The 22320-nt window shown below is 40.3% G+C and overlaps 1 protein-coding gene across 1 annotated transcript in view; it reads left to right on the top strand.

Annotated features, from left to right (window-relative positions):
* The window catches only part of LOC124594338 (calcineurin-binding protein cabin-1-like), a 244964-nt gene that overhangs the window by 168022 nt on the left and 54622 nt on the right, over positions 1–22320 (top strand). Inside the window, exons 23-24 of the mRNA XM_047132739.1 lie at positions 3262–3360; positions 13708–13833. Coding sequence (XP_046988695.1) covers positions 3262–3360; positions 13708–13833 — 225 coding nt within the window. The remainder of the gene's footprint in view (positions 1–3261; positions 3361–13707; positions 13834–22320) is intronic.

Genomic DNA, 22320 nt, shown 5'->3' with positions numbered 1-22320 from the left:
GCAAGTCGAGGATTCTGCAGCCCACACGGTCGCAGAACCGTCTCAGCCTCTGATTCAGACCCTCCACTCGGCTCTGTACCGAAGGTCCGCAGTCAGTCCTGTCGACGATGCTGCAGATGGTGAGCTCTGCTTTCATCCCGCTAGCGAGACTGGCAGTCTTCACCAAATCAGATAGCCGCCGGAAGCCAGAGAGGATTTCCTCCGATCCATAGCGACACACATCATTGGTGCCGACATGAGCGACCACCTGCAGATGGGTGCACCCTGTACCCTTCATGGCATCCGGAAGGACCCTTTCCACATCTGGAATGACTCCCCCCGGTATGCACACGGAGTGCACATTGGTTTTCTTCCCCTCTCTTGCTGCCATTTCCCTAAGGGGCCCCATTACGCGCCTGACGTTGGAGCTCTCAACTACCAGTAAGCCCACCCTCTGCGACTGCCCGGATCTTGCAGACTGAGGGGCAACTTCAGATCAGTATCAGCCTGAGACAGAGCCTGAAACCGGTTCGTCAGACAAACTGGAGAGGCTTTCCGTTCAGCCCTCCGGAATGTCTTTCGCCCCCTGCCACACCTTGAGACGACCTCCCACTCTACCACAGGTGAGGGATCACCCTCAATGTGGGCAGTATCCCGGGCAACCACAGTCTTAGTCCGATCAGGGGATGCGTGGGACGAGCTGGCCGTCCCCGACAAACCCCCATCCGGACCCCCACAGTGATGCCCATTGGCAACAGCCTCAAGCTGTGTGACCGAAGCCAACACTGCCTGAAGCTGGGAGCGAAGGGATGCCAACTCAGCCTGCATCCGAACACAGCAGTTGCAGTCCCTATCCATGCTAAAAACTGTTTTGCAAAGAACGTCTGAACTAATCTACAGAGAGCGCAAACAAATCAACAAAATTTAAACGGTTATTAAAATACAAGATTGCCTAGTAAATGCAGTAATGCTGCTACTTGCGCACTGCTGACACTGCTCGGCGGCAGAAGGAGACTACGCGAATTTACACTATTCAGGTACTAAAACGCGATGCTACAACTCTCAAATACTATAATACGCCCGAAATTTATGAATTAAACAATGCAAGTACCAAAAACACGCAAAGAAATTAAGAATTAAACTATGTAACAAATGAGTGAGCTAGGAGTATACGAATCCATTTTGCTAACTAGAGGTCATCATTTCCAGATTAAATCTTTTGCTAAGTGTATGCAGGCAAGTTGATCCCATATACTAGTGTCTGTAAAGGATGGCGTATTTGTGTATTTTTGGCATTCCAAAATTGCAATAACAAAAATAAACCCCGTGACAACCATAAGCAGAATATGATATCATATCAACAATTTGTACAAACCGTGGATCCATTTTACAAGAAGTTGTTGGATGCACTGCCCACCAAAACAGTGGCTGACTACTAATATAACAACATACTCAAGTAAAAGTGTAAAAAATTGTGGAGCTGGCATTAACGCAGAAACTGCAATAGGGAATATCGGGGAATTTCAAGCACATCAGGAAAATCAGGGAAACATCAGGGAAATTTGAAAAAAAAAAAAACGCTGGAAAAATCTCATTTTTGTCTCAGTAGATGAAGTGGTTTGTTTACTGAGGTGTCATGCATTGTTGCTGGCTGGGTGCAGCTGAGTACATGTGCAACTTCCCTACTCCCTCATTCCTACTGCTTCTTCCCTCCCTACCACTCTGTCTTTTCCACATGCCTGTCTGCAGCTCAGCAATCACCTTTACTGTGAGTTGCTACCTATCTTCATTATTATTGATTCTCAGAGTATTTGAACAAGTTATCTGTTGCATGGATTGATAAAAAAAAAATTTGTCTCAGTTCATCAACATACTGTCTGTTGCTCTTGAATAGCTGCCACACGAGTAGACTTCCATCACGGGCCAAAACTGGAGGCCGTTTTTGTGGATATCTGTAATGGATCAGGCCTGCCGATCTGAAGGTATTCGGTTCTCCCTAATGTGCAGACCATTCTGTCAGATCTAGTCTCACCAATTTGCCCACAGACTGGGTCTGTTTGTGTGTGGTGTAATGCAACAGATTTTCATCGTTTATACATGGACCCAGGACTGCAGTGCTCCTCAGCAGGCCACAGACCATAGACAATGGATTTCAGGAATTGTGACTGTCTCATCACAAGTATGTTGTACAGTGTGTCATTTTATGGACATTTTATTTGTTCTAGTAGATTTTGGCACCTTCAAAAGTAGTTTATCTGTTAGAAAGTATGGACAATAAGAAGAAGAAAATTGCATCTATCACTGGTAATTTGATGCTTTGTACTCATATATTTCTTGAAAGAAGAATCACACAACACCTGTAAAATAACAGATGTAACACAGTGGGCAATAACTGACAATAGCGAACATAGCAGAACCAACATACAGTGTTGGTTTATACAATTCTTCCCCACCTGATACACTTATTTCAAGAGGCCTTCTTTTGTCTGAGGTTATTTCTGAAATCAGTAAAGGTATTTTAAATCCATTGTGCGAATCCAGGGAAATGTCTGTTTTTGTCACCAAACCTGTTTTGTTTTATTGAAATAAAATAACATAAGTGGTCTTAATGAAACGTATATCATTTGGCGGAGATGCAGAGTTGCAGATAAGTACAACAAAAAGACTGTCACAAACAAAGCTTTCGGCGCATAAGGCCTTCATCAAAAATAGACGACCGACACATGTACACACACTCCCATGCAAATGCAACTCACACACACACAAATGCAGTCTTAGTTAACTGAAACCACACTGCGAGCAGCGGCACCAGTGTGTGATGGGAGTGGCAACTGGGTGGGGGTAAGGAGGAGGCGGGGTCGGGGTGCTCCCCCCTTCCTGACCCCGACCCAGTTGCAGTGCTCGCAGTGTGGTTTCAGTTGCCAGCGACTGCAGTTTTGTGTGTGTGTGTGTGTGTGTGTGTGTGTGTGTGTGTGTGTGTGTGTTTGTGTGTCTATCAACATACCAATGCTTTCGTTTGGTAAGTTACATCATCTTTGTTTTTAGATATATTTTTCCCACGTGGAATGTTTCCCTCTAGTATATTAATAGTTACTTTGCTTTTTAATGGTTGCAAGATGGTGTGAAAAACATGTACAAGGTGCTATTTATAAACATTTTGTCATATTTTATAAAGAAAGCAAGTTTTTCTAACTATACAAAATCATGCAATTACCTAAGAGTAAGAGAAAGCTATGTCTTCATCCGGAAAAACCATTATTACGTTCATTTTCACTTTTTCAGGAGACTGATAGTCTTAGTATGGAGAAATTTACAATGCTTGAAGAACAGAAGGAGAGAATGCTTGATGTTGCTGACACTTGCTTTAACTCTGCTATAAAGGTATGTAAATGCAGATTATCTTTGCAAAATTTAATCCAGATGTCTTTGTGGTACTGTGTTGGTGTGGTATTTCAAGATATAACGGTAACAGAAAAGAGGGAGAAGTCATTCATCCTAAGTCAGTTCTTACCAGTGTAAGTTTGAAAGAATTACGGCCCCTTCCTCCCCTCCCCTCTCCCCCTTTCTTTCCTTGTCTTCACTTTCTGTAAAATTGTAAATGTGTGGCAGTCTGCATGTTGTAGTAGCTATTGAGTGTTCATGGACAAGCATTGCTTCTTCACTTTATTTTTAGCACGTCTTCTTTCTGTTTCGAATGTGTTACATGTTGTCTCACACAATCACTAGTCATTGTAGCTGTAGATTATCATTATTTTCTTGCTTTAGAAGTTGTTGTTGTCTTCAGTCCTGAGACTGGTTTGCTGCAGCTCTCCATGCTACTCTATCCTGTGCAAGCTTCATCATCTCCCAGTACCTACTGCAACCTACATCATCCTGAATCTGTTTAGTGTATTCATCTCTTGGTCTCCTTCTACGATTTTTACCCTCCACGCTGCCCCCCAATACTAAATTGGTGATCCCTTGATGCCTCAGAATATGCCCCACCAACCGATCCCTTCTTCTAGTCAAGTTGTGTCACAAATTTCTCTTCTCTCCAATTCTATTCAATACCTCTTCATTAGTTATGTGATCTACCCATCCAGCATTCTTCTGCAGCACCACATTTCGAAAGCTTCTATTCTTTATTCTTTAGAAGTATATCTTTCCTTCTTAGCTGATGTAACTATTTACTCATTTTACTTTTGTTGTGTCCATGCATCTGAAAGGTATAGTTTCAGTTATTTGATCTGAAATGCTGTTGGTTGAATATAATGTATACTACATTTCTCTGTTTCTTAATCACTACTGTTTTTTCCCTGATTGCTCCATGTAATTGGTTTCTCCTCCGACTTCCCTTTCTCTTCAATATTTGATTTATTTTCTTCAGTGTTTCCCAATTCCTGATGCATTTTTAGACATTCTCATGTTTTTTATCTTTTTGTTTTTAATGTACTACCTCTTATCATTATATATGAGAACCACGTTTATTTTTTTGTTCTGTTTTTGCATTCTGCTTCAATACGGTTAAATTTTGTTTTGTAAGCTTTACAGAGCACGATTGCATTCTTTTCTAAAATATTCTAATTCTATGCTTCAATTCATTTTTACATACAATGGCTTACTTAATTTGTTCCTGCATTGATTCATTATCCAAAATAGACGACCAATCCTTTGGTGTCCGTTTTGTTCTTGCACTTCCTTCTTTGGTTTTGAGCTTCCTGTCCTTGAACTTCGCCTGTAAATGAATTATTAGCAAGGGAAAGTATTTGGATCCAAACTTTATCTTCCATTCAACATTTTACCTCACTTGTGTTAACACACTAGTGTCTTCATTAATAACATCCTTACTGCAATTGTTTAGATTGTAGTTCATGTAAATATGTTGCCTATAAAAAATTACTTAAAAAAAAAATCCATCTCCAAGGAAATTTCTGAATATAAAAAGTGGCACACTGTAGTCAAAAATGCAAAAATGAACAGCACTCAATTAATGGAGAGCAAAGTAAATACTGAGATCATTTTCAAGTTTGCCAGTCAGTAAGTGGATGAATATAATCACGAGGTGTCTGTTGTAAGGTCATTAGTTGAGACCTTTGTGGAAAGTATTTTACTGTGTTGTGGTGTTATTACAAAACATCAAGAAATGCTAAGGACTTTCCAATGCTGTAATGTGTTTTTCTTGAAATAGATAAGTTTTTGAGAACTATCATTGGAAGCCCCTTTACCGTAAATTGGTCTGTTCACCATACTGTAGCAAATACAGGCTACTGCGATAAAATCAGTAGTAAGATGTAAAGGCAGGATACATGTAAAAGAAATGTAGACTGCTTTTAGGGAAATGCAGTGTAGAGAAACATTGGGAAATCACTGCATCCAGTGACACATTGTTCCATACTTGCAGTATGTGATCAAAGGCATTTTCAAGAGTGCTCCAGTGTGAATGGATACTGTTGTGGATTGGCAGGAGACCAACCCACTAAATTGAGAGGAAGCCGAAAGGCACGCGTTTAAGCTCACGCAGGCTGGCGTGAGGTCTGGAACAGGATAATGAAATTAGAACTTAGAAAAACGGACGCAGATGGTGGAATACTTAACTTTAATCCATTAATGTTGAACATAGCTCTTGTCTGTACATTATTTACAATATCAATAGCAACTGATAATGGCGCCTTGCAAGGTCGTAGCAAATGACGTAGCTGAAGACTATGCTAACTATCGTCTCGGCAAATGAGAACGTATTTTATCAGTGAACCATCGCTAGCAAAGTCGGTTGTACAACTGGGGCGAGTGCTAGGAAGTCTCTCTAGACCTGCCGTGTGGCGGCGCTCGGTCTGCAATCACTGATAGTGGCGAAACGCGGGTCCGACGTATACTACCGGACCGCGGCCGATTTAAAGGCTACCACCTAGCAAGTGTGGTGTCTGACGGTGACACCACAGATACAGTGTCACACCTAGTCATCTTCTGACAAGTCGGTGTCTTTTGCAAAGCGTCATATTATCATGAAGCTGTTATTGATGCCTCTTGCAGTGATGCTGTGCAAGAAATGTGTGTCATAAGGGCAAACACTGTTGAGTTCAATGAAAAATTTGTCCTGTAGTAATTTTGTTGTAAGAGGGAGACAGTGTGTCTTTCTTTCAGAGTCTTATATGTAGTTATGAAGTATCTTGTGATTCCTCAGCATTGAGTCATGATTTGATGTGTGTCAGTCTTAAGAGCTGCTAACCCCAGGTACACAATGTAGACATATTAACGATAAGCTGCTATGGTGATACATGTGATTTATGCACTGCCTTTTTTTCTGTACCAAATGACTTTGATCCCAAAGAGTTCACTGTGTGAATGCATTACAAAGTAAGTGATCAACATGATTTCCGTGTCTCTCACCTTTTGAGTATAGGAAGTCAAACTAGTACTATGTGTGAAATGAAGATAGAAATGTTATTCGACCAAAACTATGAGATTTATAAGGCCCTACTATACTGTTTCGTGCATTCAGTGATTTGTAAACAAACAAGGAGGCAACAAATGCATAGAAATTCTACGTTTTCAACTACTATAGTGTTTTGTTTACATCAAAATTGCTTGCATTGTCTGGCATTTAGCTTTTTATGAATTTTTCCTTTTATGACTTTTTCCTTTGACTATGGCTTCACTGTACATCATCTTCTCTTACAGACTTTTTATTTGCAGTAACTTGGTTACTGAATATGATAACATTAATACTTTTTAATTGCTACTGTGAGTCCTCTATCACCTTTATTGGGGACAGCTGGGAGGCTAAGGAAGTGAATTTCACCTCCACATAAAGATGTCTTGCAGGGAGAGGAAAGGTATGGAAGGGACAAGCCGTGCTTCCCATTTGTGGTGCAAGCAGTAGAGGCATGTGTTTTGTGCATTTATAAAAGTAGAAAAGATGCCCACAGATTGTTTTATGCAACTGACATTGCAATTACTGTATATTATGAAATGTTATTTCAGTAGTTGCTTCATACAGGGTGTACATAAAGTCCGGGAACATTTTCAATTATTTATTGCACAAGAACTAAACATTGTACAGAAGTCATACATATTGCGTTTTGAAGAGAAACTCTGAAAGGTGTTTTTTTTAATTTATTTACAAACTGTCAATATGCAAACCATGTGTGACTCGGAGACATCAATTCAGTAATCGAATTCTTGCCATACTTGGCCCAGCATGGCATCGTCGACTGTGGCGGCAGCTTCCCGTATTCTCTCCCTGAGCTCTGCTACATCACATGGTAGAGGCAGTACATACACCAGATCTTTAATGTTTCCCCGCAGAAATAAGTCTCATGGAGTGAGATCTGGTGATCGGGAAGGCCATTTCATGAAACAGCTGTCCCCTTCTGTTGTATGGCTGATCCATCGGTGCGGCAGCTCCACGTTCAAGTACCTACGAACTCCACGATGAAAATGGGTTGGAGCCCCATCCTGCTGATAGATGAATGGAGAGTCTGATTGCATTTGAAGCATCAGCCATTGCTGCAAAATGTCCAAGTAGGAATATCCAGTGACAGTGCTCTCGGTGAAGAACAATGGCCCATACAGTTTTCGACATGACAAGGCACAAAAAACATTTACCTTCGGGGAATCACGCTCAAATTCAGTGCATTCGTATGGATGCTTTGTACCCCAGATTCGACAATTATGCCTGCTCACTCTCCCATTAATGTGAAAAGTGGCTTTGTCGCTAAAAATTAAGTGATCAACAATGCCATTCACATCCTCATTCAATTTTTGCAACTACGAACAAAACTCAGAACGCTTGTCTTTGTTGTCATCATTGAGCTTCTACACTAGCTCCAATTTGAATGGTTTCATAGACAGCTTCTGTTGCACAACTTGCACGCTGTCATTGGAGCCATTTTGAGTTCACGGGATGCACGACGCTCCGATTTCCTAGGACTCCTTATGAATGTCTCTTGTACGTGCTCCACATTCACTTCACTCACACTTGGATGTCTGCTTCTCTTTGCCGGACACAAGCAACCTGTCGTAATGAATTTGTTGTGCCAGTGGTAAATGACCTTCCTTGTTGGTGGCTTCTTACCACACTTGGTTCTAAACATCCATTGAACAGCTGTAGCACACTTGTTTTTGTCAAACTCCAACACACAGAAAGCTCAGTCCGCATTTGAACTCGCCATTTGTTGTGCCAGTGGTAAATGGCCTTCCTTGTTGGTGGCTTCTTACCGTAATTGGTTCTAAACATCAGTTGAACAGCTGTAGCTCACTTGTTTTTGTCGAACTCCAACACACACAAAGCTCATTCCACACCTGAACTCGCCATGTTTGGAACTAGTGCTGACTATTGGCAATTTACCAAACTATGCTGTGGTGGTATACATAAAAACAAAAAAACAAAAAAACTTTCAGGGTTTCTCTTCAAAATGACATATGTATGATATCTATACAATGTTTGGTTCTTGTGCAATAAATAATTGAAAATGTTGCCAAACTATAGATACATCCTATATTGTGTATAAGCAAGAAGAAACATGGATTTCAACTATGTCGTCTACAATACTGCCATATACCCTGTTAGCTATCTAAAGCTGGGCGGTAACAGGAACACTGGAATAAGTAGGGTGAAGGTAGCAGACTTATAGCAATTCCTTTTGCTCCTAGAAGCTTTCATTGAAAGTATAAAACTGTAGTGGACATACTGTATGAGAGCACAAAGTGAAAAAATTTGGATATGTCATTTAAAGACTGTGGTTTTAAAATACAGTTATTGTTTTTTATGGTCCCCTTTTCAACCACTTTGTCCAGCATTTCATCCAATGAGTAGACTCCATAGCTAAAGTGTGCTTCTGGAAAAAATGGCAAAATACCTGTTTGAGGCTGCTGTGACATCTTCACGGGACTATATCTATACTACTATGTAAAGATGAGTCAGCATTTAACATTGTTGCCAAAAATCTCGAAAAGTTCTTGAGCGATTTACTTCACATATTTATGCAGCACACTAATAAACATTTGGATGGACATAGGCTACTGATGAAGCAAAAACATTATGACCACCTTTTTAATACTGTGTTGTTCCACTTTTCAAACACAGTACGACAGAGATTCTGCTTGGCATGGTTTCTACAAGTTCTTGACGGGATTCCAGAAGTATGTGACACCAGATGCCTACACACATTCCAAGCAATTCCTGCAAATTACAGGATGGTGGTTTACAGGCACATAGTCAGTACCTAATATGTGTTCCAGTGGGTACAGATGAGGCACATTTTCTGGCCAAGACATCAATATAAGTTCACTGTCATGCCCCTCAAACCACTGTAGCATGATTCTGACCTTGCAAGACGGACAGTTATCCTGCTAGAAGACGTCATTGTGGTAGAGAGAGACTTCAATCATGAAACGATGCAGGTGGTTCGCAATAATGTTCACGTAGTTCATTGCTGTCATGATGCCTTTAATTACCACCACAGATTCCATGGAATGCCCATTCGTCTCTCTTCCACTTACATTCTTTCCTTACAGTGCCATGTGCCTGCAACACCGCCGGGAGGCATTCAGCTTAGCGGTGGGCAGTGGTCATAATATTTTGGCCCACCATTGTACATATACGGTATATAGGAGAAACATTGTTAGAAAAAAATCTTGAAAAGTTCTTAAAACCAACTTACTTCAAATTTTTACACATCACACTAATAAACATTCAGGAGACATAGGCTACACATTTTTTTAAACAACAATGTAAAAGTTTTCTGTTGAAAACGACTTTGGGAAAGAAAATACGCTTTGAAAGTGTGCAGTTTTGGTTTCTTTCTCACAGTCAGTTCTCACTAAGACAGCTGGTCATTTAAACCATTAGACAGATTGTTTCTCCCATGTATATTCTTCCTCGTATATAATTTTAAATAAAAATATATTTAAAAACAAAGATGATGTGACTTACCATACGAAAGCGCTGGCAGGTCGATAGAAACACAAACAGACGCATACATACACACAAAATTCAAGCTTTCGCAACAAACTGTTGCCTCATCAGGAAAGAGGGAAGGAGAGGGAAAGACGAAAGGAAGTAGGTTTTAAGGGAGAGGGTAAGGAGTCATTCCAATCCCGGGAGCGGAAAGACTTACCTTAGGGGGAAAAAAGGACGGGTATACACTCGCACACACACACATATCCATCCACACATATACAGACACAAGCAGACATATTTGGTCTTTAAATATGTCTGCTTGTGTCTGTATATGTGTGTGTGTGTGCGAGTGTATACCCGTCCTTTTTTCCCCCTAAGGTAAGTCTTTCCGCTCCCGGGATTGGAATGACTCCTTACCCTCTCCCTTAAAACCCACTTCCTTTCGTCTTTCCCTCTCCTTCCCTCTTTCCTGATGAGGCAACAGTTTGTTGTGAAAGCTTGAATTTAGTGTGTATGTATGCGTCTGTTTGTGTTTCTATTGACCTGCCAGCACTTTCGTATGGTAAGTCACATCATCTTTGTTTTTAAATATATTTTTCCCACGTGGAATGTTTCCCTCTATTATATTTTAAATAAAAATATATACACATCTGTGTGCTGTCTTGTTTTCTTCCTCGCAGTCAGTTTTAACAGAAAACGGGAAAGTTGTATTTATTGCTTATTGGATTATGATTAGAATACTACTATGGAATCTGAATCATCAGAAACTTTGCAATCTTACTCATTTTCAGATTAAGACTATGCAAAATACCCTCATTGAAGCTATTCTCCTTACAGATCCAACAATAGGAGAGGTCTCTCATGTCATGTATACCAATCATTCCAACCGATTTACTCATTCATTTTAAGCAACTTCCATTTCCAAACAATTTTTTATTGGCAATAACAGTAAACAAAGCTCAAGATTAAAAAGATGGGGAAGAAGAGATGGACAGAGGAGTGGGGGGAATGGACATAGAGAGAGGGAAGCAGGAGATGTACAGACAGAGGGAGGAGAATGAGATGGACAGAGAGAGGTGGTAGAGGAGATGGACAAAGAGAGGGAGGAGGAGGAGAAGAACAGAGAGAGGGGAGAAGGAAATTGGGATGTATCTCCAATACATATTTTGCAATTGCAAAGCATTGCTTGGTTCACTAATACTTACAGTATAACCTCATTGGCACAAACTCATTGAAGATGTACTTGTGGTTAATGGGAAAAAAAATATTGATGCCAGCAGGAATACATTGGTTTCTAAGGGAAGTTTTATCGGTTAACACGAATTTCAGTTAAGGTGATTTATGAACTCTTTTTCAGTCCCTAGTGTAATTAAATTTCATTGTTACACAACCTTCCAATGTTACAGCACTTCTGAGTTAATTTTTACTGAAATGATTACAATAAATGTAACTACAAAGCTAGCTACCCCTTGCTGACTTGTTCCTAATGTGTTGTAGGTTAGCAGCCATGATTATCATCTCATCTGTCAGTGTGTATGGTACATTTAAATAAATTCAGTAATGTTTGCATTAACATTTAATAATGTATTCAATGCCAGGTGTTCTTTTAGTTGTAGCCAAATTGGGCTAGCACACTTAATGAAAATCTACAAACGGTAGCATGTAGAACATGCGAAAGAGGAAACAGACAGCTCTAAATGTACGGGGAAAGCTTAAGATTCTAGATGAAGTGGACTGTGGTACAAAGAAAACAGCAATTGCAGAGTTGTTTGGAATTCTCAAATCTACTATTTCTATGATAATTAAGAACTGAGGAAAAAAATCATTACTGCTGCTGCATCAGGTTCTGAAAACAACTCCAAATGCCTTCATAGTGCTAAGTATGAAGACATTGAGACATTGAAACGTTACTGCCAGAATGGTTCAGTCATATGCATGCATCTAACATATCTTTAAGTGGCCATATGATTCAGTCAAAAGCAAATGAGATTGCCAGAAATGTAGGAATTGAAGACTTCAGTTGTTCTGCTGGTTCCAAAAGAGACATTCAATTTCATCTGTACAAATCTGTGGTGAAGCAAACAAATTGATGTGTGAACAGCTGGTTGCATGAACTCAACCGAATGAGGCAAAAGTATGTGCCATGTGATGTGTTTAGTATGGACGAAAATGGACTTTCCTACAAACTTTTTGCAAATTGCACCCTCGGGATAAAATGTGGTAAGTGTCATGGTGTAGAACACAATGAACAATGTGTAACTCTTACCCTAGCATGTAATGTGGAAAGCAGTGGAAGTTTCATTCCTGGGTTATATGTGAAGTTCAAGAAACTGCACTATTTTAAAAATATAAATGAGGACACTTTATCTTGCATCCACTTTCACCATAAGAAAACTTTGATCGGCGGCACATCATTTCGCAAGTGCTTCTTCATTTCAACAGTCGAATGGTTGCTCAAAACAGACTTTTTCCTCTTACGTTGTACAGATATATTGCCCATAATGTACAGGATCTGAACCTAACCAACATAAAGATCCTTTTTTTTTCCACCAAACGTGACAAGCCACCTTCAGCCCTTGAATCAAGGATTCATTTTTCTCAGGAAAAGAACTAATCGCAAATGACTTGTAAGAGCTACTGTTCATGCTGCTGAAAACTATACTGCAACCCCGATCGGATTTTTCTTGACGCAATAAAAGCCATCGCAGCAGCATGGAACTCATGTTGCCACATCATATACAGAAGTACTTTAACAGAGCCTGAAGGCATAGCAATGCTGAAGATGTCTACGAGTTAGGCGATTCCACTTCACATGACGAATGGCCAGTTCTGCAAGATACTACAAACCCTGGGATTAGTTTTGAGATGTTGATTAGTGCAGATGATGGTGTTACCATATGTTTCTGTGAAATCTGGTTTGCTAAAATCTGTGATCGAGGTGCAAGAAGGGTCATCAGAAGAAAGTGAGGAGGAGGAGAATACAGATACCATTCCACCTACCTTCAGGAGATACTTACAACCTTGGTCAGTTTAGAACAATTTGCTTCAGCATCTGATGTCATTGCTGGGTTTATGGATGCTCTAGTTACAATTGGTTGTGAATTATAAAATATGTTCATTCCCATGACAGTCAGCAAACCATACTTGAATTTTTTCTGAGAAAACAATGTAATTTAATTCTTTGTGAGAAAAAAATGTAATTTGTGAGTACTGGTACTTTTACAGTCACCATATAGTGTTATAAGTTTACAGTAGTGTAAAGTAGTTGATATTGTAGCATATTACACATTACATTCTATTGTATATGTCTATGTATTAGAATCTTCTTTTTTTCACTTAATGCAAATCTTATTGTCTCCTTTTCTAGCCACCTGCTTCAGAAGGCAACACTTGTGTTTGTTTCTAGATTGATAATTGCTCTAGTCAGTTCCTTTTAATCTGTACATACAGTTCCATTCGGTGAGAGAATTTTGACCTTCAAAACAGTCAGGTTTTGTGAAGAATGTAGTTTTTGTCTTAATGAGTTGGTACTGGCTTGTCTTTAAATGATCCAATTTTTATTTATTAGAGCATGGGTACTTCAGTGTCGATGTATAAACTTCTGTATATGTTGCAGCTATTATTCAAAGGTGTCATAATTTATTTTGTTTCCAGATTTTAAGAATTTTGTTCCTTTTTTCATCACATGGTCGAAGTCAAAATTATAGATGTATTGTGTGGATGACTGAGTGCTTGCACGTGGTCATAGTGTTCTTGCATTTCTAAGGTACTTTTTTCTGTTTTGTTGTAAATTCTGTGGTGCTTATTTCAAAAGCTTTTTTTCCTTCTGTCTCTCTTTTTCATTAAAGGTCTGGTGTACCCTGGGACCTGGAGGCTTGATCCAAGATGAAAGGTGGCTGTTGCATTATATGCTTGGTAAAGTTGCTGAGAAGAAAGATTTAGACCAGCAAATCATTTTAGAGCATTATGTAAAGGTATGATACTGTGTTTCCACTAAGCCTGTCGGTGAGCTATATGGAACAGATTTCAGGAAAAAGAGAGTTTTTTTTATGGCTTATTTATGCTATGACCATTTTTTGCACAAATTTTAAGTTACATAAAGTAATTTGTCAGTTCTTCAAAACTTACACTGTAATATTGAAAGTCGTATGTTTTATGCCCGACATATAAGAAATTCATTTCACTGTGAAGTGTTGTAATTGACATGAGCTTCACACTGAGTAAGATGGCACATTGGATAATGCACTGCACTAAGTACTAACTATCCAGATTTACGTTTTCTAAGGTTTCCCTAAATTGTTTAATATGAACACATGAATGGTTCCTTTGAAAAATATGTGACCAATTCTTTTTTTCTCCATTCTTCTCTAATTTGACGTTGTGCTCAGTCTCCAATGACCTCAGTGTCAGTGGAATATTAAACTCTTATTTCCCTTTCTGTTTACTTGCATGACTATTTCTTCTTAGTGGACACTCTGATCAGCCAGAACATTATGACCGTCGACCTATTGTCAATATAAATCCAGCCAGGTGATGGCAGCATCATGAGGAATAACCACTAGTTAGACATACGCATGGTGCATGTAGTATCAGTGAGGGTGCTGTCCATATGTGGAATGGGGAAGGTGTGCGATCTATCTGAGTTTTCCTGAGGGCAGATTGAAATGGCTCAGAGACTTAGCAAGAGCATTTCGGAAACAGCATGGCTTGTTGGGTGTTCTAGGAGAGCTGTGGTGAGTGTCCCCAACATGTGGTGTAAACATGTACAGAAGGCATGTGGTTGGATGCCGCCCCTCATTACAGATGTTGGACGTCGTAGGCTGGGTAGACTGCTAAAACAGGACAGGTGTCAAACTGTGATGGAATTAACATCAGATTTTAATGCTGGAAGGAATACAAGTGTGTATGAACACACAGTGCACCATACACTCGTAACGATGGGCCTCCACAACTGATGACCCACGCATGTGCCACTGTTAACACCACATCATCAGAAATTAAAAATGAAATGGGCACGTGACCATTGGCTCTGTATGTTGGTGCAGTGGCAGAGGATTGCATAGTCTGATGAATCCCAATACCTTCTTCATCATGCCAATTGGAGGCCATGAATCTGTCATCTTTCAGGGGAATAGCTCCTTGACACCTGTGTTGTGGGATGGAGACAAGCTGGTGGTGGCTCCATTATGCCCTGGGGAACATTCACATGGGTGTCCATGACTCCAGTGGAGCTCATACAAAGCAACATGATGGCCAAGGAGTATTGTACACTGGTTGCAGACCACATACACCCCTTCATGATGACCATGTTTCCTGATAGCATTGGCTTTTTTCGACAAGATAATGCACCATATCACTTGGCCTGGGGTATGATTAAGTGGTTTGAGGAACACATTGGTGAGATTCAGTAGATGTGCAGCCCCCCCTCCCCAGCTTGACAGATCTGAACCCAGTCGAACACATCTGGGATGTGATTGAACGGGGCATCACAGCTCATCACCCCTCCTCCTCAGAATTTATGGGAATTAGGTGACTTGTGTGTCCACAGTTCGTGGTCTCTTGGTAGCGTTCTCGCTTCCCGAGCACGGGGTCCCGGGTTCGATTCCCGGCGGGGTCAGGGATTTTTCCTGCCTCGAGATGACTGGGTGTTGTGTCGTCTTCATCATCATTATTCATCCCCATTTACGGTAGGAGGAAGGCAATGGCAAACCACCTCCACTAGGACCTTGCCTAGTAAGGCAGCGCGGGTATCACGAGTCGTTCCCCTACACTCTGTAAAGAAGTATGGGACTCATCATCATCATCATCATCATCATCAGGTGACTTGTGTGTGCTGATGTGGTGCCAACTACCTCCTGTGTTCTTACCAAGGCCTCAATGCTTCTATGCCATGACATGTCACTGTGGTTATCCATGCCAAAGGTGGACATACCAGCTGTTCGGTATGTGGTCATTATGTTCTGGCCGATCAGTGTAAGCAGTGATGCCATTTCAGTGAGAGGACACAAACCCTTGTACTTGTCACTAAATACTCTATCTTCTTCTCCTAGTAAGGTCCTACAGATGGCTTACTACTGGTTTTCTCTAAATGTGAATGACACCAGATACGTAGCTGTGTTGTGTGAAGGATTGTGCAGAGTAATGTCATTTCAATGTTGTTGTGAAAGGTGATGGAAATGAAGATGCCATTTGTTCAGATTCCATGTAACACAGTGGAGGGATTGGTGATGACTTAGGCGAATTATGTGATGATGAGCTACCATACTGCACAATCTCTCCTTGCCATGACAACAGGTTTTGGTAGTGAAGATTTCTTCAGTAACTGCATTGCATTAGGCAGCTGTGAATGTGGACATGACTTCTGTTGTTTTAGTCATGTTGTGTCCCTAAGAAGCTTGATTGGATTCATTTCTGGTGATTTAGGAGACCAAAGTATTAATTGAATTAGATCATAATAGTGTTCAGATGAGTTAGCAAACAGACTCATGATCCAGATATGTTGCACATTGTTTCCTGGAAAAAACTGTTGTTGGTGGAGCACATGCAATCCCCAAGGGATTTACTTGGTAACCCAGCAGGTGAAATTAGGTGTTTCTACTCAGTTTTTGTATTATTTTCATCAGAAACCCTGGTAGTACTGTAAAAACACTATTTTACCATTACAGCTTTGTTGGAGCTGCTATATACCTGAACTCCATATCAGCTCTTTCCAGTGAAATTCTCATTAGATAAATCGGTTTAGAAATCCAGTCATTGTGTTTGTAAGTGCTCAGGAAGCACTACCTCCATTTGATTACTAGCAAGTGCACATATCTTGGCCTTCTGCTGCTGTATCCAATTTTTGCACCAACCGCATTAACATATGTCACTTAATGTAGACGCTAAATAGGATAAGGAATTCCACCTTACGCAAGACATCTTTTCAGTTTTGTTTTAACCAGACATGTTTCAGCACTTTTTGTGCTATCTTCAGGGGTTATTCTTTACTGTGAAATTGTTGTTACATTTTAACATTTAGCGAAACTTTTGGTACATAATATTTACAATTGTGAATGAATAATTGTTGTAAAATATTATACATCATTTGTTCATAGCTCACAGTTGAGATATGTGTTAACGACCTCATGCACTGTGTGTTGTTTATAACATTATGTCTAAAGTTATAGCTTAATTGGCAAAAGAGTGGATGTATGCATTAGTTTACATACCTTACATGATGCTATTGGATATTTATGTTGGTAGCTAATCTGCTATACAATCTACAACTTCTCATCTGCAAACACCAAAACATAATTTTTGTTTTTCTGTTTATTATGCATTTAAAAACGGAAATGAGTATATATTACGTTTTTTGTGTGTAACTTACAGCTTTGATGTTGTAATCTTTTCTCAAATGTTGCTGATGAGGTGAATAGGCTGATTTCGTGACCTGTGGTTGCTTGATAATGCTCTTTCTCTGATTTTTCAAAACATGGGCAAAGTTTTCACTCCCATTACGTGTTGTTCTGGCTGTGTAGTATTAATTTATTTCGTAGCGTGTTTGGCTGGGTGAAGTGCACAAGTTTGAAGTGTATTTGGTGGCGTTTGTGGTGTCTGGTTTTGTGTATGTGTTTTCAGGACTGGGACACACACACACACACACACACACACACACACACACACACACACACACACACACAGAGAGAGAGAGAGAGAGAGAGAGAGAGAGAGAGAGAGAGAGAGAGAGAATGAGAGAATGAATGGGTGTTTTTTGAGTAGTTTCGGTGTGGGTGTTATTTGTATAGTTCTTCAGTTGTGGCAAAGAGGTTTTATTGCACAGTGATGTGTATTCATTTAGTTCTTTCTTTCCTGGGGCTACTGATTTTTGGATGTGATAGTTTTCTTCGGTAGTTAATTTTTGGTATAAGCTGCTACCAGTTTTAAGGATGTGTAAGTCAGTTTCAATGTTTGTTGGGCGGTTTATTGTGTGCAATCAGGTGATCTGCAAAAGTTGAGTGTGAGCTATTGCTTTTTAGTTCTCTGAGATTTTCTGTATATCTGGTTCTGTAATTCCTGCGTGTTTGACCCACATATACAGATTGACAGCAGTTTCAAGTAAGTTGGTATATACCGGACTGGCTGTATCTGTCAGTGTTTTTCCACGTCTGGTTTGTATTGTGTTGTTGGTTCTGTATGCTATGTTGGGTCCTTGTTTCTTTAGTATATTACCTACCCTGTGTGTGACTTTGTTGTTGTAAGTCATTATATGCTCCTTGTTGCTTACTGTCTGCTGATTTGTTGTACGTTGTTTTGTGTTTGTTTGTGTGTGTGTTTCATGGTTTTGTGTTGTTTGTTTTTGTATTTTGTGGTTTATTTTGTCTATTCTCTTGACATCATATCCATTCTCCTATGAAATCTGTTTTATTGAATTCAGTTCTTGTGTGTAATGATGTTTGTTCATGGGTATTTTGTTCAGTCTGTGCAGTAAATATCTGAAGCTGGCTTCTTTGTGAGTTATGGGGTGACTGGATTAATTATCAATAATGGTCATGATGATTGTGGGTTTTCTGTAGATTTTGAATTCATGTTTGTTGTTTCTCTTGTGTATGGTAAGATCTAAGAAAGTTTCCCAACTGTTTGTGTTTCAAGGGTGAACTTTTTTTGTGGGTGGATGGAGTTTATGTCGTTGTGAAGTTCTTTTATGCGAGGCTGTGGTTCATCTATTAACCAAATTATGTCATATACATATCTGTACCATCAAAGTTTTGTTTTTCTATCTGGTTGAGGAAAATGGAAAATCTGGATGGATATAGACCCTATTTTATGCAATGCCACAGGTCTGTTATCACAAATAAACCAGCTGAGATATTAATAATTATGTTTATTATGTAGCTGTGACTGGCTGCTGCAAACTGTCCAGGAGATCTTCTGGCTACACTCTTTGCGATCACAGTAGTGTAGGGCTTAACAAGTTTGTAACATGTCACACACGTCCAAGTAACACTCTGCATTCAGATTCTGATAATTAATGTTGTGTGTCATAAACATCCTACAAAACTATTTGCAGTCCAGGTAAGTGTTCAGTTGAAGGAACTGATGAGTTCTTCAGCATTTGTTTATTATTTCTTTAGCCAAGGGCTTCTTAATACAGAAGTGCCATCATATTTTTTATTGTGTTCCACAGTGTTTACAAATTGTAGAAATGACACACCTTAAGCTGCTGTTCAACTTATTTTTCATTATGCAACCAGTTTCGGTTGAAGACCATTCTCCAGCACAGATTTTTATTAGCATTGTGTATAAATATTATGCTTTCAACACTGTGTTTTTGATGTAACCATGTAACGTTTGCTTTAATAAAAATATGTGCTGGATAACTGTCTTTGACCAAAACCCATTCACCTGGTGCAGCAGCCTGATACAACCTGAAAATAATTTCAGCGTACTACTGAAAATGTAAATCTCTGTGGCTGAATGACAGTATGAAGTGTCAGAAGACTTAATCATGCCACCAACTGCCCCATAACTGTCTCTGGTATGATACACAGTAGGAGAACTTTTCCTGTGAAGTACAGGCTGTTTTGCGGTCTGCTTCTTTAACAATACAACAGAGCCTGGAGGCAAAAGCTTGCCCCCAGATGGTGGAAATGGGGCTGGTTCTGGGACCGGTGGCTAAGAATGCTTCTAAATGCGACCACCAGGACTGGCTGGCAACCTTTTTGGATGGAGATGAAGCCACATTTGCAGCCAGGCGTAGAAATTTGTGCACCCAGATGGGGACACCCACCTTCTTCTTCTTCTTCTTCTTCTTCTTCTTGTGCCCATGGAGGCTGCAACAAATCTAGCAAGGAACAAATGTAGATGTCCACGCAAAAGCTCCACTAAGCTTCGCTGTTGAAACAATGTTGGGCAGTACATTGATAGAAAGGACATCAGTCCAAAATCAATAGGAGGGGATTTCAAGATTTTTTCCCATCTGCATCTTAAAAATTCCCACAAGACAGTCTGTCATGCCATTAGATGGAGGTCGAGATGGAGGGGTATTAACACACTTAATTCTATTCCAGATACAAAACTGCTAAAAACAGGCAGAAGTACAGTGCAGTCCATTATCTGTCAATAATAATAATAATAATATGTTATGAGGGCCTTAGTGGTATTTTCCATTGTGGTCTGTTGCATTTTTGTTATATATGAGAAGTGAGAGTAAGCATGTAGCACAATCAACCACATGCCCCCCTGGAGTGGGTCTGAAAAGCCTTCATGCACCTGATCCCACAGCTGGTGGGTTCAGCGTGCTGTGCCAGTGGGGCTGATGCAGGAGAGTAAATACATATGAGTGCAAAACCTCTGGAATCACTGCTTGACACTGGTGGTCATTCTGATTCAATAATAGGACACCTTTGTAAAGTTGAAAGGCATGGTGAGGTGAAAAATAACAAACAAGTTCTGTGAAAGCTGCCAAAGGAAAGGTTTGTGGCCAGCCAGGCACCTATCTCAAGAGTGGGTCCTAATATGGAGCTGGTGCAACGTCTCTGGAAGGTATGGGGAACTCTTCCACCAACAGTTCTAATTGTGAATCAGTGTGGAAACAAACAGTCTCCTGTTTCTCAGCATTCTAATCCATATCCAAAGTGAATCTTCACAGTGTGCCAGAATTCGTATGCTGAGCTAACATACAAAAATGAGTTTAATATTGGTAATGTGATAAGAAAAGCACCCAGTGTTGTAACCTCTTTGGTGTCCACCAGGCAAGTCTGACTTAGGGCCAGATGTGGACAATAACAACTTATGATCTGTGACCAGATGTCTCTTTTTCTATGAGTGAATAATTTTATTGAGCCATGGTCAACGTCAGGGTGAACATGATAGGTCATTGCAAACCATCCAGATACTTCTGTGATACAACAGCACCAATACCTTATGGTGATGCATCCATGTCTAATACAAGTGGTAAATGAGGCTGATACAGTATCAGACATAGAACAGTTTGGAGGCACTGCATCAGCTTAAGAAGTGCTTATTGACAATCTGTGGACCACTGGACAGAGGATTCCTTTTCTTCACTTGTTGTACTTAGGAGGATAAATCGGGCAGAATACATAACCTTGCCCATAAAAACCTTTAAATCATTTGTGTTCTTTGGTATTGGAATATGGGAAATGGATACCACATTCTCTTATGTCGATTTCAGGCATTCTTGGCTAAGGATATGTCTTGTATCCTTAATAGAAGGCTGAAAGAAGGAACAATTTTCAAGTTACATTTTAAAACAACTTTCAAAAGGATGAAAAATGCTCACCGGAGATTTCATGTGTGCTTCTCCTGCACTCTTCCTGTCGGTACTATATCATTCAGATAAGTGACACAATGTGGAATATTGGCAGCAGTTTGTTCTAGAAATTTCAGAAAGATTGCTGATGTGCCAGCAACATCGAAAGGTAACCTATTATATTGATAGAGGCCACAAGGAGTATTTAATATCAAAAGCTTAGAGCCCTTGTCCAAAGGAAGTTAAAATAAGCTTCATATGATCAATCGTAGAGAAGTACAAATTGCTGCCAGTTATGAAAAGAACCATTAGGAGGCAGAGGGTCATGAATCCACAATCGTCTGAGCATTAACCATATTTTTGAAGTCCACACAAAGGTGTAATGCACAACATGGTTTGCAAACAGTGACTATGGGTGATGCCCATCTATGATAAGGAATCTAGGACAGGACTTGTAACTCCTCAAAGTAATGCAGAGCTATTGTAACTTCATTCCACAAGACTGAAGATATTGGGCAGGCTATGGAAAATTTCAGCATTGTCGACTCTCGTAACACAGTGTGGGCAAAAGAATTAGAAGCCTTTGCCAGGCATGGAGAAAACAAGCAGCATATTGAAGACACATAGAATCCTCCTCTGCACATGGGATGACATGAATTGATTGGACTGGTGTTGGATAAAAAACCCCATATGCTGCATATGCATCGAGGTAAAAAATATGCCACTTCAAAGAAAAGAAAGATTCTCATTAGATACGTAGGCTGATAAACAATCAAGACATGCCCCTACATCAAAAGGAATTAATATTGGAATATGTCGTATCGGCCGCCACACAGCAGCCGTCAACTCGTCGCGGCGTGCTACAACACGCGCGGCACACAGCGAGTACCGCTGGTGCCGCACACGATGTCAACAACTGGCGCAAGTGAACGCGTCGTCGCGGGGTTAGCGGCAGCGTACACGCCACTATCAATACGGATTACCCTGGCGGTGCTGCCCTTGCCACCAGAGTGAGCAACCGTATAAGGGCGCCATCTACCAACACTCTGATTGGCCGGACCTGCAGATTTAAGCGAGCTTCCTGAGCCCGTTTAACCAGTTCAATCTTCGCCGATGACTGTGTTACTTCCCGGCTGCTGGATTCACGACGACCGAACCGTACTGTGGCCTCCCTGGCGGGAAACTTGTGAAGCGTCAGTATCGAGTGGTT

This window comes from Schistocerca americana, chromosome 1, assembly GCF_021461395.2.
Source record: "Schistocerca americana isolate TAMUIC-IGC-003095 chromosome 1, iqSchAmer2.1, whole genome shotgun sequence".
NCBI lineage: Eukaryota > Metazoa > Arthropoda > Insecta > Orthoptera > Acrididae > Schistocerca > Schistocerca americana.
This window is presented reverse-complemented; position numbering and strand designations above follow the sequence as displayed.